We start from the raw sequence: 14752 nt of genomic DNA, 5'->3' as shown, positions 1-14752 counted from the left end.
CGGATTTGATGACCTTGGAGGTGTCCATGGACACTGCTCTGGGTGACCACATGGTGTCAGTCCGAGGTCAGATCTGATGACCTTGGAGGTGTCCATGGACACTGCTGTGGGTGACCATGTGGGGGTCGGTCCAAGGTTGGACTTGACCTTGGAGGTGTCCATGGTCACTGCTCTGGGTGACCACGTGGGGTCCATCCGAGGTCAGATCTGATGATCCTGGAGGTGTCCATGGTCACTGCTCTGGGTGACCACCTGGGGTCGGTCATGGGTCAGATTTAGTGACCTTTGGAGGTGTCCACGGACACTGCTCTGGGTGACCACATGGTGTCAGTCCGAGGTCGGATCTGATGACCTTGGAGGTGTCCATGGACACTGCTGTGGGTGACCACGTGGGGTCAGTCCGAGGTCGGATCTGGTGATCCTGGAGGTGTCCATGGTCACTGCTCTGGGTGACCACGTGGGGTCGGTCATGGGTCAGATTTAGTGACCTTTGGAGGTGTCCATGGACACTGCTCTGGGTGACCACGAGGGGTCAGTCATGGGTCAGATTGGTGACCTTGGAGGTGTCCACGGACACTGCTCTGGGTGACCACGAGGGGTCAGTCCGAGGTCAGATCTGATGGCCTTGGAGGTGTCCATGGTCACTGCTCTGGGTGACCACGAGGGGTCAGTCATGGGTCAGATTGGTGACCTTGGAGGTGTCCATGGACACTGCTCTGGGTGACCACATGGTGTCAGTCCGAGGTCGGATCTGATGACCTTGGAGGTGTCCATGGACACTGCTGTGGGTGACCATGTGGGGGTCGGTCCAAGGTTGGACTTGACCTTGGAGGTGTCCATGGTCACTGCTCTGGGTGACCACGTGGGGTCAGTCATGGGTCAGATTTTATGACCTTGGAGGTGTCCATGGACACTGCTGTGGGTGACCACATGGGGTCCATCTGAGGTCAGATCTGGTGATCCTGGAGGTGTCCATGGTCACTGCTCTGGGTGACCACGTGGGGTCAGTCCGAGGTCAGATCTGATGATCCCGGAGGTGTCCATGGACACTGCTGTGGGTGACCACGAGGGGTCAGTCGTGGGTCAGATTTTATGACCTTGGAGGTGTCCATGGACACTGCTGTGGGTGACCACGTGGGGTCGGTCATGGGTCAGATTTAGTGACCTTTGGAGGTGTCCATGGACACTGCTCTGGGTGACCACGTGGGGGTCAGTCTGAGGTTGGATTTGATGACCTTGGAGGTGTCCTTGGACACTGCTCTGGGTGACCACGTGGGGGTCGGTCCAAGGTTGGACTTGATGACCTTGGAGGTGTCCATGGACACTGCTGTGGGTGACCACGTGGGGGTCGGTCCAAGGTTGGACTTGACCTTGGAGGTGTCCATGGTCACTGCTCTGGGTGACCACGTGGGGGTCGGTCATGGGTCAGATTTAGTGACCTTTGGAGGTGTCCATGGACACTGCTCTGGGTGACCACATGGGGTCCGTCCGAGGTCAGATCTGATGATCCCGGAGGTGTCCATGGTCACTGCTCTCGGTGACCACGTGGGGTCCATCCGAGGTCGGATCTGGTGGCCCTGCAGAACTTCTCCGACCTCCCGCGTCCCACCAGTGCCCGTTCCCTGCAGCTCAAGGCCGTGCACGAGCAGCTGGCGGCGCTGTCCCAGCCCCAGCAGAACAAACCAAAGAAGAAGGAGAAGGACAAGAAGGAGAAGAAGAAGGAGAAGCACAAAAAGAAGGAGGAGCTGGAGGACGCCAAGAAGAGCAAAGCCAAGGAGCCGCCGCCCAAGAAGGCCAAGAAGAGCAACAGCAACAGCAGCGCCTCCAGGTGGGCCCTTCCCAGAACGCCCCGGGAGAACTTTGGGCGTCCTCCTCTGCTAATTAACAGAATTAACCCCGGGCCCTTAACGAGTGACCCCTGGCCCAGCAGGGGGGGTGGGGTTGAGTCCAGCCCTGAGGTCAGCTCAGCTTTTGGGGCTAAACTGGGGACGCTGGGCTGGGCAGGTGGAGCTCGGGTTTGGGTGTCCGTGAGCTAATTAAGCTCAGTTTTGGGTGGCCAAGAATAAATTAAGCTCAGTTTTGGGTTTCTGAATAGGTTGAGTTCAGGTTTGGGTGTCCAGGAGCAAATTGAGCTCAGTTTTGGGTGGCCAAGAATAAATTAAGCTCAGTTTTGGGTTTCTGAATAGGGTGAGCTTGGGTTTGGGTGTTCAGGAGAAGTTTGAGCTCCATTTTGGATGTCCAAGACCACCTTGAGCTCAGTTTTGGGTGTCCAGGAGCAAGTTGAGCTCAGTTTTGGGTGTCCAAAACCAGCCTGAGCTCAGTTAAGACTACCTTGAGCTCTACTTTGGATGTCTACACGTTTTAAGCTCGGCTTTCTGCCCCAACTCATGCTTGAGCTTCGCCCCAAAGCCACAACCAACAAAGCCTCTCATTTTTAGGATAAAAACTAAACCCTCTCAAAATGTGGTGGTTTAGGCCGGGTTTAAACTGGGTTTAGGCCGGGTTTAGGCCTAAAACGCTATTTTTGTGGTCCTGTGAGTAGCAAGAAGGAGCCGGTGGCGGTGAAGCCCTCCAGCTCCTGTGGGTTAGGGCTGGGTTTAGGCTGGGTTTAAGCCGGGTTTAGGCCCAAAATGCTGTTCTGTGGTCCTGTGAGTAGCAAGAAGGAGCCGGTGGTGGTGAAGCCCTCCAGCTCCTGTGGGTTAGGCCGGGTTTAAGCTGGGTTTAAGCCTAAAACTCCGTTCTGTGGTCCTGTGAGGAGCAAGAAGGAGCCGGTGGTGGTGAAGCCCTCCAGCTCCTGTGAGTTAGGCCGGGTTTAGGCTGGGTTTGAGCCAGGTTTAAGCTGGGTTTAAGCCTAAAACTCCATTCTGTGGTCCTGCGAGCAGCAAGAAGGAGCCGGCGGCGGTGAAGCCCAGCAAAGCCGCGCCCGCCTACGAGTCGGAGGAGGAGGAGAAGTGCAAGCCCATGTCCTACGAGGAGAAGCGGCAGCTGAGCCTGGACATCAACAAACTGCCCGGCGAGAAGCTGGGCAGGGTCGTGCACATCATCCAGTCCCGGGAGCCGTCGCTCAAGAACTCCAACCCCGACGAGATCGAGATCGACTTCGAGACGCTGAAGCCGTCGACGCTGCGCGAGCTCGAGCGCTACGTCACCTCCTGCCTGCGCAAGAAGAGGAAACCCCCAGGTGCGTCCCCGCGCCCAAACTGGGGCCCTCCCGGCCGCCTTTTCCGGCGCTTTTGGTCCCAAGGGTTGGGGTTTTTGGTGAGGCTTGGAAGGATTTTTTGGGATCCGAGATGGCGGCCGGTGCCGAGCTCGGCCGTTCCTGTTCGGTTTGGAGGAATTCCAGGTTTTCATCTGAAATTGGCGACTTTGAAATTGTTGCATTTTAATCGTTGAATTGGAAGCCAAATTATGGAATTTGTCATGAAGTTATTAAATTATTTGTCATTAAATTACTAAATTATTTGTCACGACATTATTAAATTGTCATTAAATTATTGAATTATTTGTGACTACGTTATTAAATTATTTTTCATTAAATTATTAAATTATTTGGCATTAAATTATTAGGTTCGGGTTAAATTATTGAGTTAAATTTAAATTAAATTGCTAAATCAATTAATTAAAATATTTTATTGAATTGATAAATTATTCTGTTTAATTATTTGATTAGTGGATTTAATTATCGAAGTATAAAAATCTTAAAGTTTTTATTAATTTACTTTTTTATTTTTGAAATGAACAAAATTAACCAGATTTTTTTTATTAAAATGAACGACCTTTGTGCACTTCAGTTCCCGTTCTATCTTTAGTTACTGAAATTTTTTTTTTTTAATTGCTGGAATTTGCATTTTTAATTTTAATTACTAAAAATTTTCTTTCTTTGGTAATTTCTAAAATTTTTTGTTGTATTTTTATTTTTAAAAATCAACTTAAGAGGAGAGGGTGGGAGGGGCTGGGTGGGTTTGGACCGGAGCAGTTGGGTTTAGGAGGAACCAATGAGTTCAGGATGAATCAGTTGAGCTTGGGACCAACAGGTTGAGTTTAGGAGGAACCAGTTGGGTTTGGGCTGGACCAGTTGGGTTTGGGATGAACCAGTTGGGTTTGGGACAAACCAGTTAAGTTCAGGATGAACCAGTTAAGTTTAGGACGAACCAATGAGTTCAGGATAACCCAATTGAACTCGGGACTAACCAGTTGAGTCTGGGATGAACCAGTTGAGCTCGAGACCAACCAGTTGGGTTTGGGAGGAGCCAGTTGGGTTTGGGAGGAGCCAGTTGGGTTTGGGAGGAACCAGTTGGGTTTAGGACCAACCAGAGTTAGGTTTAGGAGCACCCAGTTGGGTTTAGGAGGATCCAGTTGGGTTTAGGACCAACCAGAGTTAGGTTTAGGAGGATCCAGTTGGGTTTAGGAGGATCCAGTTGGGTTTAGGAGGATCCAGTTGGGTTTAGGACCAACCAGAGTTAGGTTTAGGAGGATCCAGTTGGGTTTAGGAGGATCCAGTTGGGTTTAGGAGGATCCAGTTGGGTTTAGGACCAACCAGAGTTAGGTTTAGGAGCACCCAGTTGGGTTTAGGAGGATCCAGTTGGGTTTAGGAGAATCCAGTTGGGTTTAGGACCAACCAGAGTTAGGTTTAGGAGCACCCAGTTGGGTTTAGGAGGATCCAGTTGGGTTTAGGACCAACCAGAGTTAGGTTTAGGAGGAACCAGTTGGGTTTAGGAGGAACCAGTTGGGTTTAGGAGGAACCAGTTGGGTTTAGGAGGATCCAGTTGGGTTTAGGAGGATCCAGTTGGGTTTAGGACCAACCAGAGTTAGGTTTAGGAGCACCCTGTTGGGTTTAGGAGGAACCAGTTGGGTTTAGGAGGAACCAGTTGGGTTTAGGACCAACCAGTTGGGTTTAGGACCAACCAGAGTTAGGTTTAGGAGCACCCAGTTGGGTTTAGGACCAAGCAGCTGCACTCCGGTGTTCCGTTCCGGCCTAAGGCCCCCGCGCTGACCGCTTCCCGTCTCTCCCAGCAGAGAAGGTCGACGTCCTGGCCAGCTCCTCCAAGCTCAAGGGTTTCTCCTCGTCGGAGTCGGAATCCAGCAGCGAGTCCAGCTCCTCCGACAGCGACGAGTCGGACTCAGGTTAGCGCTTCCCGCCCTTCCCGACCTTCTCCGGACAAATAAACTCGATTTCATTCCTGCCTCCGCCGTCACTTCTTCTTTTGGGAAACCTCCGGAATCTCCTGCCCCCAGGCCGGGATTTTTTCCGGAGTTGTTGTTTCTCTGTTGTTCCCTGGAGCGAGCACCGTGGGAGGTCTTGGTGGAGTGGGATTGGCGTTTTTTGGGGAAAAGTGGGATTTTCTGAAGGAAACGTTGGTTCAAGATGGAGGAGATGGGGTTTAATGGAGGGAACACGATTTCGTGGAGAAAATGGGATTTTGGGGGGAAAAAACCAACCATGGAGAAAATGGGGGTTTGTGCAGGGAAAGATGGAAGGAATGGGATTGTGGGGATCCAAAAAGAGGCAGGAAGTGGAATTTTATGGAGAAAAGAACAGAGGAAAGCAGATTTTATGGATAAAGATGGAGAAAAAGGAGATTTGATGGAGAAAAATGGAGGAAATGGGGTTTTATGGAGGAAAAAAAGTGGAGGGAATGGGATTTTATGGAGGAGATGGGATTTTATAGAGAAAAAATGGAAGTGGAATTTTATGGCGAAAAAAAGATGGAGAAAAGGGATTTTGTGGAGAAAAATGGAGGAAATGGGGTTTTATGGCAAAAAAAAAAGGAGAAAAGGGGATTTTATGGATAAAAATGGAGGAAATTGGGTTTTATGGAGGAAAAAAAAGTGGAGGGAATGGGATTTTATGGAGGAGATGGGATTTTATAGAGAAAAAATGGAGGAAGTGGAATTCTATGGAGAAAAACAGATGGCGGGAACGGGATTTTATGGATTTTAAAAATGGAGGGAACGGGATTTTAGGGATAAATCCCTTTTTATTTTCCGGCACCGGGCGGATTCGGGATCTGGGATCTGGCGGAAAAAATGGATTCAGGGGGAATTGGAAATCCCGATCCCCGGCGTCGCCGCCTGCGCCTCCCTCGCGCCACCGTCGGGCTGAAATCCCGATTTTTCCTTCTTTTTATCCCAAATTTTCCCAATTCCCGCCTTTCCCTCGCGCCCCTTCCCGCCGTGGGTTTGGGATTTGCCGTCGCATCCCGCTGGATTTGTCCCCATCCCGAAATCCGAGGTTGAGCCGGGCTTAAGTCCAGGAAACGGGAAGGGTTTGGGGGCTGCAGTGTTGGAGAATCCCATGGAAACATTCGGGATCGGATTCCGGAGCGGAGAGGGAGCAGAAATCCCAAATAAAATGAAATAATCCCAAAGAAACCAGGATTGAGCCAGAGCTGGTGGCGCTTCCCAGCGATTTTCCGGGATAAAGCCGGAATGAGGGATCTCAGAACATTGGAATGAATTTTTCAGGGAAAGTTGAAGGAGTTTTCCGTAAATTTGAGGAGTTTTTGGAGGAGATTGAAAGGTTTTGTTGGAATTTTTAGACCTGATTTAGGAATGGGAAAATCCCGGGATTTGGTGCTGAATTCTTCCCAGGAGTGAAACTCCGTGGATTTATCCTTCAAATCCCATTTTTATCGGATTTTCCACCAGAATTTACGGGATTGGGCTCATCCCAAATCCAGAGCCCCAATCTCATCCCATAGAATTCCCCCTCCAAACCCATCCCAATCCCAAAATTGATTGAAAATCCTTCTTTTCCCCCCAAATCCGATGGCGGATCCTCATTGGGATGAGGTGTGGGATGATCCCAGCAATCCGAAAATCTGGGAATTTTTGGCACGGGCCGATGCCAAACTCTCCTTGTTCCAGTAAAAACCTGGGAAAGGCCAAAATCTCGGAGCCGCTCCTGATCCGGCTTTGCAAGCGACGGAAAAGGTTCTTTTTTTAGGGAATTTCTCCCCAAAAAGTGGTGATTGGAAGCAGGAAAACCTGGGAAAGGCTTTTTGTGGGATGAATTTTAACTCCAAACCACCAAATCCAGATTTTTTTCCCCAAAAAACCTGGATCTGCCCCAAATATTTTCCTAAAATCTGTTGGGTTTTAGCTGCTTTTTCCCAGGTTTCTCAGCCTTGGAAGCACCAATTCCTTCCTCCCCCAAAATCCTGGAAAATCGGATCCTTTGGATCTTTTGAAACAATAAAAGCAATAAAAGGACTCCCCAAATCCACTTTTTCCATGGAATTTTAAGCCAGGATGTTGGGATCGGATCCGTCCGTCGGCGTTTCGCTCTTTGGGTGGGAATTAAATCAGGATTTGGGGGGAAATTTGGGAAAAATCCCATAAATCCACGCGGCCAAGCCCAGGTTTGACCTTTCCGCCCCAGAATCATCTGGGAATGATTTTTCCAGGTGGAAAAGTGGATTTTATCCGCACGGATTCGAGCTTGAAGGTTCAGCCGTGGGTTGGGATCTCCAGAATCCAGGAGGATCCATCTGGGAACGCGATTCCCACTGGGACCCAGCAGCTGGGAATGAAGGTTGGGATCGGCCTTGGGATCTCCAGAATTCCAGGAGGATCCTTCTGGACCAGAAAATCCCAACTGGGATCCACCAGTCGGCCTCAGCAATGCTGGAGGTTCCTCCTTGGGTTGGGATCTCCGGCATCTCCATGGGATACCGTGATTCCAACTGGGATCAACGACCGGCGATGGACGTTGGGATCGTGCTTGGGTTGGAATCCCTGGGATCTCCATCTGGACTTCACGATTCCCACTGGGACCTGACAGTCAGCGCTGGAGGTTTGGGATCGTCCTTGGGATCTCCAGAATTCCAGGAGGATCCTTCAGGACCAGAAAATTCCAGCTGGGATCCACCGATCGGCCTCAGCAACGCTGGAGCTTCCTCCTTGGGTTGGAATCCCTGGAATCTCCTTCTGGACTTCACGATTCCAACTGGGACCTGACAGTCAGCGCTGGAGGTTTGGGATCGTCCTTGGGATCTCCAGAATTCCAGGAGGATCCTTCAGGACCAGAAAATTCCAGCTGGGATCCACCAATCGGCCTCAGCAACGCTGGAGGTTCCTCCTTGGGTTGGAATCCCTGGAATCTCCTTCTGGACCAGAAAATTCCAGCTGGGATCCGACATCCGGCGATGAGGGGTGGGATTTCCACAATCCGGGAGGATCCTGCCGGAAGCGCGATTCCGACTGGAATCAGCATCCGGCGATGGACGTTGGGATCATCCTTGGGTTGGAATCCTTGGAATCTCCATCTGGATCTCACCATTCCAACTGGGACCCGACAGTCGGTGCTGGAGGTTTGGGATCGTCCTTGGGATCTCCAGAATTCCAGGAGGATCCTTCAGGACCAGAAAATTCCAGCTGGGATCCGACATCTGGCAGTGAGGGTTGGAATCTCCACAATCCAAAAGGATCCTTCCGGAAGCGCGATTCCGACTGGGATCAACGACCGGCGATGGACGTTGGGATCGTCCTTGGGTTGGAATCCTTGGAATCTCCTTCTGGACCTCGCGATTCCCACTGGGACCCGACAGTCGGCGATGAATTTTGGGATCATCCTCGTGGTCCAACCGGAGCGGCTCCGAATCCCACCCAAAATCCCGGCCAAGGGACTTTTTGGGAATTCAATCCTGGATTATTATCCTGGTTTTCTCTTCTTCCCACCCAACACCTGGAATTCCGACTGATTTGGGGGTTTCTTCACCATTCCATGATGATCCAGTGGGATGGAGACCCATTGGGATCTGAAAATGTGGGAATTGGAAGAGCTGAAAATGTGGGAATTCTAAGCCATGGAAAACCCATCAGGATCTGAAAATGTGGGAATTTGAGGCCATGGATGCCCATCCCAATCCATGGAAACCCCTTGGGAGCCGTGGATGGCCATGAGGATCCACAGGAACCCATTGGGATCTGAAAATCTGGGAATTTGGAGTCATGGAAACCCACGGGGATCAGATTTTCCCATCTCCCATTCCCAGCCATTTCCTGTTGGAATTTTTTCCCAAAAAACTCCATTTTTTACCAGCTTTGTCCCCTCAGAATATTCCAAAGGTCGATCGCGGCTCCGGTGCCGATCCCAGGCGTTGGCGCTGCCTTCAATAAAGGAAATTTATGGGATTTAAATGGGAAATTTATGGAATTCCTTCCGTTTTGGGAGGGATTTGTGGGAAATCCCGTTGGGGTCAGGATCCCGGAGAATCGGGGAAGTTTCTCCGCCTCCGAATCCTCCCGGGGAGGGGTTTTATCCATGGAATTCTGCCGAGTTCATCCCAGAAAATGCCACGGATCCGATGCCGTGGGAATTCCGGGGTCGGGTAACGGGGCTTGGGCGATGGATTTTGTTAATTCCGCGTTCCTTGGGGAGGAAATCCCGGGAAAAATCCCTCCCCAAATCCCAACTTCCAATCAGGGAGGGGTTGGAGCTCATCCCGTGGGAATGGGACGCGGATTTGGGGATGGGAAATTGCTGCCTTTGGGATGTTTGAGCCCTGATTTTTTTTAATCTTGGGAATTTTTGATCGTAGGGATTCTCGATCCCGGATTTTTTCATCCCCGGGATTTGAATCCCTGATAGGGTTTTTTATTATTTTAGGGATATTTGATCCCTGGTTTTTTAAATTTAGGGATATTTGATCCCTGGTTTTTAGTATTTCAGGGATACTTGATCCCTAGTTTTTTAATTTTAGGGATATTTGATCTCTGATTGGTTTTTTTATTATTTTAGGGACATTTGATCCCTGTTTTTTGATGTTAGGGATATTTTCTTTAATTTTAGGGATATTTGATCCCTGTTTTTTTTAATCCGCATTCCTAATATTTTTTTTTTTTTTTAATCACCAGGAATTTAATCCCTGATTTTTTTTTTATTTTAGGAATATTTAATCCTTGGGTTTTTTTCTCCTGGTGATATTTAATCCCTCATTTTTTTACCACTGGAATATTTAAGACCTGATTGCTTTTGTTTTAGGAATATTTGATCCCTGATATTTTATCCGTGGGATATTTGATATCCAGGGATTTTTCAATCCCTCCTACCGAGAATCCAGCTCCGGATCTCCCCTCCACACCAGCGGCGTTCCCGGGATTCCCCGAGCCTGGTCAATCCATGGATTTTCTTGGATCTTTTTCCAGCAGTTTCCCCTCATTTTTTTGGCGGCAAAACCCTTGATCCCCAATCCCAGCAATCCCTGGGGAATTCGGCCCCATCCCTGGGGAATTCCAGCCCCATCCCCGATCGGGTTCATCCAGTGCCGTTCCCGAATTAATTTTTTTTCTCTTCCCATTTTTTTTTTTGGCAGAAATGGCGCCGAAGTTGAAGAAAAAAGGGCACTCGGGGCGGGAGCAGAAAAAGGTAGGAATGGGATGGGGAGTGGGATGGGATCCGTGGGTTGGGACTGGATCCATAAATTGGGATGGGATCCATGGATTGGATTGGGATGGGATCAATGGATTGGGTTGGCATTGGATCCGTGGATCGGGATAGGATCAATGGATTGGGATTGGGATGGGATCCATGGGTTGGATTGGGATGGGATCCGTGGGTTGGGATGGGATCTGTGGGTTGGGATGGGATCCGTGGGTTGGATCGGGATGGGATCCATGGCTTGGGTTGACATTGGATCCATGGGTCAGGATGGGATCCATGGATTTGGGTTGGTTATTTTGATGACTCAGAAGGACGTTTTGGTGACCAAAACCCTTTTTTGATGACCCAAAAGGACACTTAGATGACCCAAAAGGACACTTGGACAACCAAAACCCTTTTTTGATGACCCAGAAGGACACTTAGATGACCCAAAAGGACAGACAACCAAAACCCCATTTTGATGACTCAAAAGGACATTTAAATGACCAAAAGCCCATTTTGATGACCCAAAAGGACACTTAGATGACCCAAAAGGACACTTAGACAACCAAAACCCCATTTTGGTGACCCAGAAGGACACTTAAATGACCAAAACCCCATTTTGATGACCCAGAAGGACGCTTAGATGACCCAAAAGGACACTTAGACAACCAAACCCCCTTCTGATGCCCCAAGAGCTCATTCCGATACCCAAACCCCCCGCATCCCACCTCTAACTCCTCCCTCTTCCCCCAGCACCACCACCACCACCACCAACCGGCGCCGGCACCGCCGCAACCTCCTCCGGCGCCGCCTCAGCCCGTCCCGCAAGCGCTGCAGCCGCCGCAGCCGCCGCCCGTCCCGCAGCCCGCGGCGCCCCTGAAGGCGTCGCCGCCGCCGCCGCCCTTCGTCCCCGCCCAGGTGCCCGTCCTGGAGCACCCCTTGCCGGGGACCATGTTCGACACCATGGCCCATTTCGGCCAACCCATCCTGCACCTGCCCCAGCCCGAGCTGCCCCCGCCCCACCTGCCCCCGGCGCCCGAGCACAGCACCCCCCCCCACCTCAACCAGCACGTGGTGTCTCCTCCAGGTGAGCGCCGGCGCGGGCTGGGGTCAGCTCCTGGGGGAGGGAGGAGAAGGGAGGTTCTTGGCCCTCGATGATGGTGATGGTGCCACCACAGCCTCACCAGGACGTCCCAACGCGTGGTTCTCCCTGACGAGGAAGAGGATGGTGGTGGCGTGGGGTTGGTTCGCTCTCCATGTCCCAATGTGGCAGAGGGAGAGGATGGTGGTGGGGAAAGAAGGGAGGTTCTTGACCCTCGATGACGGTGATGGTGCCACCACGGCCTCGCTGGGATGTCCTGATGCTGGTTCTCCTTGACAAGGAAGAGGATGGTGGTGGCGTGGGGTTGGTTCGCTCTTCGTGTCCCACCATGGTCTTGTTGGGATGTCCCAACGTGGCAGAGGAAGAGGATGGCGGTGGGGGGAGGAGAAAGGATGTCCTTGGCTCTTGGTGGTGTCATCCCGACGTCCCAGAGGATGAGGAGGGTGTTGGGTGGGATTGGTTCCTCCTGGGAGGTTCTTCACTCTTGATGTTCATCGTGGTCTTGCTGAGATGTCCCAACATCCCCGAGGGAGAGGACGGGGCCGGGTGGGACTGGGGGTGACGGACAAAGCCCTGGAAGTTCTCCCAACCTCGCTGCCGTGGCCTTCCTGGGACATCCCAACGTCCAGAGGGAGAGGACAGGGTCGGGTGGGGTTGGCTCCTCCTGGAGGGTGATGGGATGGGACAGTGGGTGATCAGTGATCCCATGGGAGCTCTCCCAACCTCACCACCGTGTCCTGGGACATCCCAGAGGACGAGGACAGGCTTGGGTGGGGTTTGGGGGCTGATGGAGCACCCCGTGGGAGCTCTCCCATCTCACCGCCGTGTCCTTGGATGTCCCAGAGGACGAGGACAGGCTTGGGTGGGGTTTGGGGAGTGATGGGTGATCCCGTGGGAGCTCTCCTGACCTCACCCCTATGTCCTTCTTGGGACACCCCAGAGGACGAGGACGGGGTCGGGTGGGGTTTGGGGGCTGATGGAGCACCCCATGGGAGCTCTCCCATCTCACGGCCGTGTCCTTGGTCATCCCAGAGGATAAGGACGGGGTTGGGTGGGGTTTGGGGAGTGATGGATGATCCCATGGGAGCTCTCCTGACCTCACCCCTGTGTCCTTCCTTGGACACCCCAGAGGACGAGGACGGGGTCGGGTGGGGTTTGGGGAGTGATGGGTGACCCCATGGGAGCTCTCCCATCTCACGGCCGTGTCCTTGGACATCCCAGAGAACATGGACGGTGTTGGGGGTGATGGATGATCCCATGGGAGCTCTCCCATCTCACGGCCGTGTCCTTGGACATCCCAGAGAACATGGACGGTGTTGGGGGTGATGGATGATCCCATGGGAGCTCTCCCATCTCACTGCCGTGTCCTTGGACACCCCAGAGGACGAGGACGGGGTCGGGTGGGGTTTGGGGGTGATGGATGATCCCATGGGAGCTCTCCCATCTCACAGCCGTGTCCTTGGACATCCCAGCGGACACGGACGGTGTTGGGGGTGATGGGTGACCCCATGGGAGCTCTCCCATCTCACGGCCGTGTCCTTCCTCCGCAGCTTTGCACAACGCTCTGCCTCAGCAGCCCTCGAGGCCCAGCAACCGGGCGGCGGCGCTGCCCCCGAAGCCTCCGCGGCCGCCGGCCGTGTCGCCGGCGCTGCCCCCGCCGCCGCAGCCGCCGCCGCAGCCGCTGCTCCCGCAGCCGCCGCTGCCGCAGCCGCCGCAGGTGCTGCTGGAGGACGAGGAGCCGCCCGCGCCGCCGGTGCCGCCTCCGCCGGTGCCGCCTCCGCCGGTGCCGCCGCCGCCGCCGCACCACAACCTCCCGCTGAGCACCAGCCAGATGCAGCTGTACCTGCAGCAGCTGCAGAAGGTGCAGCCGCAGACTCCGCTTCTCCCTTCAGTGAAGGTCCAGTCGCAGCCGCCGCCGCCGCAGCCGCCGCCGCCTCCCCCGGCGCTGCCGCCGCCGCCGGCGCATCCCGCGGTGCAGCCGCTGCAGCCGCCGCCGCCGCCGCCGCGCCCGCTGCACCTGCAGCCCCTGCCCTTCCCGTCGCACCTGGCGCAGCCGCCGGCGCCGCCGCAGCAGCAGCAGCCGCAGCAGCAGCCGCAGCCCCCGGTGCAGCCCCCGGTGCAGCCGCCGCAGCCGGCGCCGGCCAAGCCGCAGCAGGTCATCCAGCACCACCCGTCACCGCGGCACCACAAGCCCGACCCGTACGGCACCGGTGAGCGGCAGCTGCCGGAGCGAGGATGGACGGAGAGAGGGACGGAGGGAGGGATGGAGGGACGGATGGAGGGATGGATGGAGGGATGGATGGATGAAGGATGGATGGATGGAGGGATGGATGGATGATGGATGGATGGATGGATGGATGGATGGAGGGAGGGATGGATGGACGGATGGATGGATGGATGGATGGAGGGATGGATGGATGATGGATGGATGGAGGGATGGATGGAGGGAGGGATGGATGGACGGATGGATGGATGGATGGATGGAGGGATGGATGGATGGAGGGATGGATGGAGGGATGGATGGATGGATGGATGGATGGATGGATGGAGGGATGGATGGATGGAGGGATGGATGGATGGAGGGATGGATGGACGGATGGATGGATGGATGGATGGAGGGATGGATGGATGGATGGATGGATGGATGGACGGATGGATGGATGGATGGATGGAGGGATGGATGGAGGGATGGATGGAGGGATGGATGGATGGAGGGATGGATGGATGGATGGAGGGATGGATGGAGGGATGGATGGAGGGATGGATGGATGGATGGAGGGATGGATGGATAAAGGATGGAGGGATGGATGGAGGGAGGGATGGATGGGTGGACGGATGGATGGATGGACAGACGGATGGATGGATGGACGGATGGATGGACGGATGGATGGATGATGGATGGATGAAGGATGGACGGATGGATGAAGGATGGAGGGATGGATGGATGATGGATGGATGGATGAAGGATGGATGGACGGAGGGGTGGATAATTGCATGGATGGACGGACAGAGGGATGGATGGATGGATGGATGGATGGATGGATGGATGGATAAAGGATGGATGGATGGAGGGATGGATGGAGGGATGGATGGATGATGGATGGATGATGGATGGATGGATGGATGGACAGATGGATGGACAGATGGATGGACGGATGGATGGATGGATGGATGAAGGATGGATGGATGAAGGATGGATGGATGAAGGATGGATGGAGGGATGGAGGGATGGATGGATGATGGATGGATGAAGGATGGATGGACGGATGGATGGACAGATGGAT

General features: G+C 53.4%; 1 protein-coding gene across 3 annotated transcripts in view; it reads left to right on the top strand.

The window, feature by feature from the left end:
* The window catches only part of BRD4 (bromodomain containing 4), a 63788-nt gene that overhangs the window by 27252 nt on the left and 21784 nt on the right, over nucleotides 1–14752 (top strand). For 2 of the 3 annotated variants that reach the window (XM_082299405.1, XM_082299406.1), the window contains exons 11-16: nucleotides 1629–1828; nucleotides 2883–3181; nucleotides 5014–5124; nucleotides 10317–10369; nucleotides 11120–11453; nucleotides 13019–13678. In XM_082299405.1, the coding sequence (XP_082155531.1) occupies nucleotides 1629–1828; nucleotides 2883–3181; nucleotides 5014–5124; nucleotides 10317–10369; nucleotides 11120–11453; nucleotides 13019–13678 (1657 nt within the window). The remainder of the gene's footprint in view (nucleotides 1–1628; nucleotides 1829–2882; nucleotides 3182–5013; nucleotides 5125–10316; nucleotides 10370–11119; nucleotides 11454–13018; nucleotides 13679–14752) is intronic. The other variant, XM_082299407.1, reaches the window with a different exon arrangement.

The sequence above is a fragment of the Coloeus monedula genome, assembly GCF_965178545.1.
Source record: "Coloeus monedula genome assembly, chromosome: 31".
In the NCBI taxonomy this organism is placed as follows: domain Eukaryota; kingdom Metazoa; phylum Chordata; class Aves; order Passeriformes; family Corvidae; genus Coloeus; species Coloeus monedula.
This window is presented reverse-complemented; position numbering and strand designations above follow the sequence as displayed.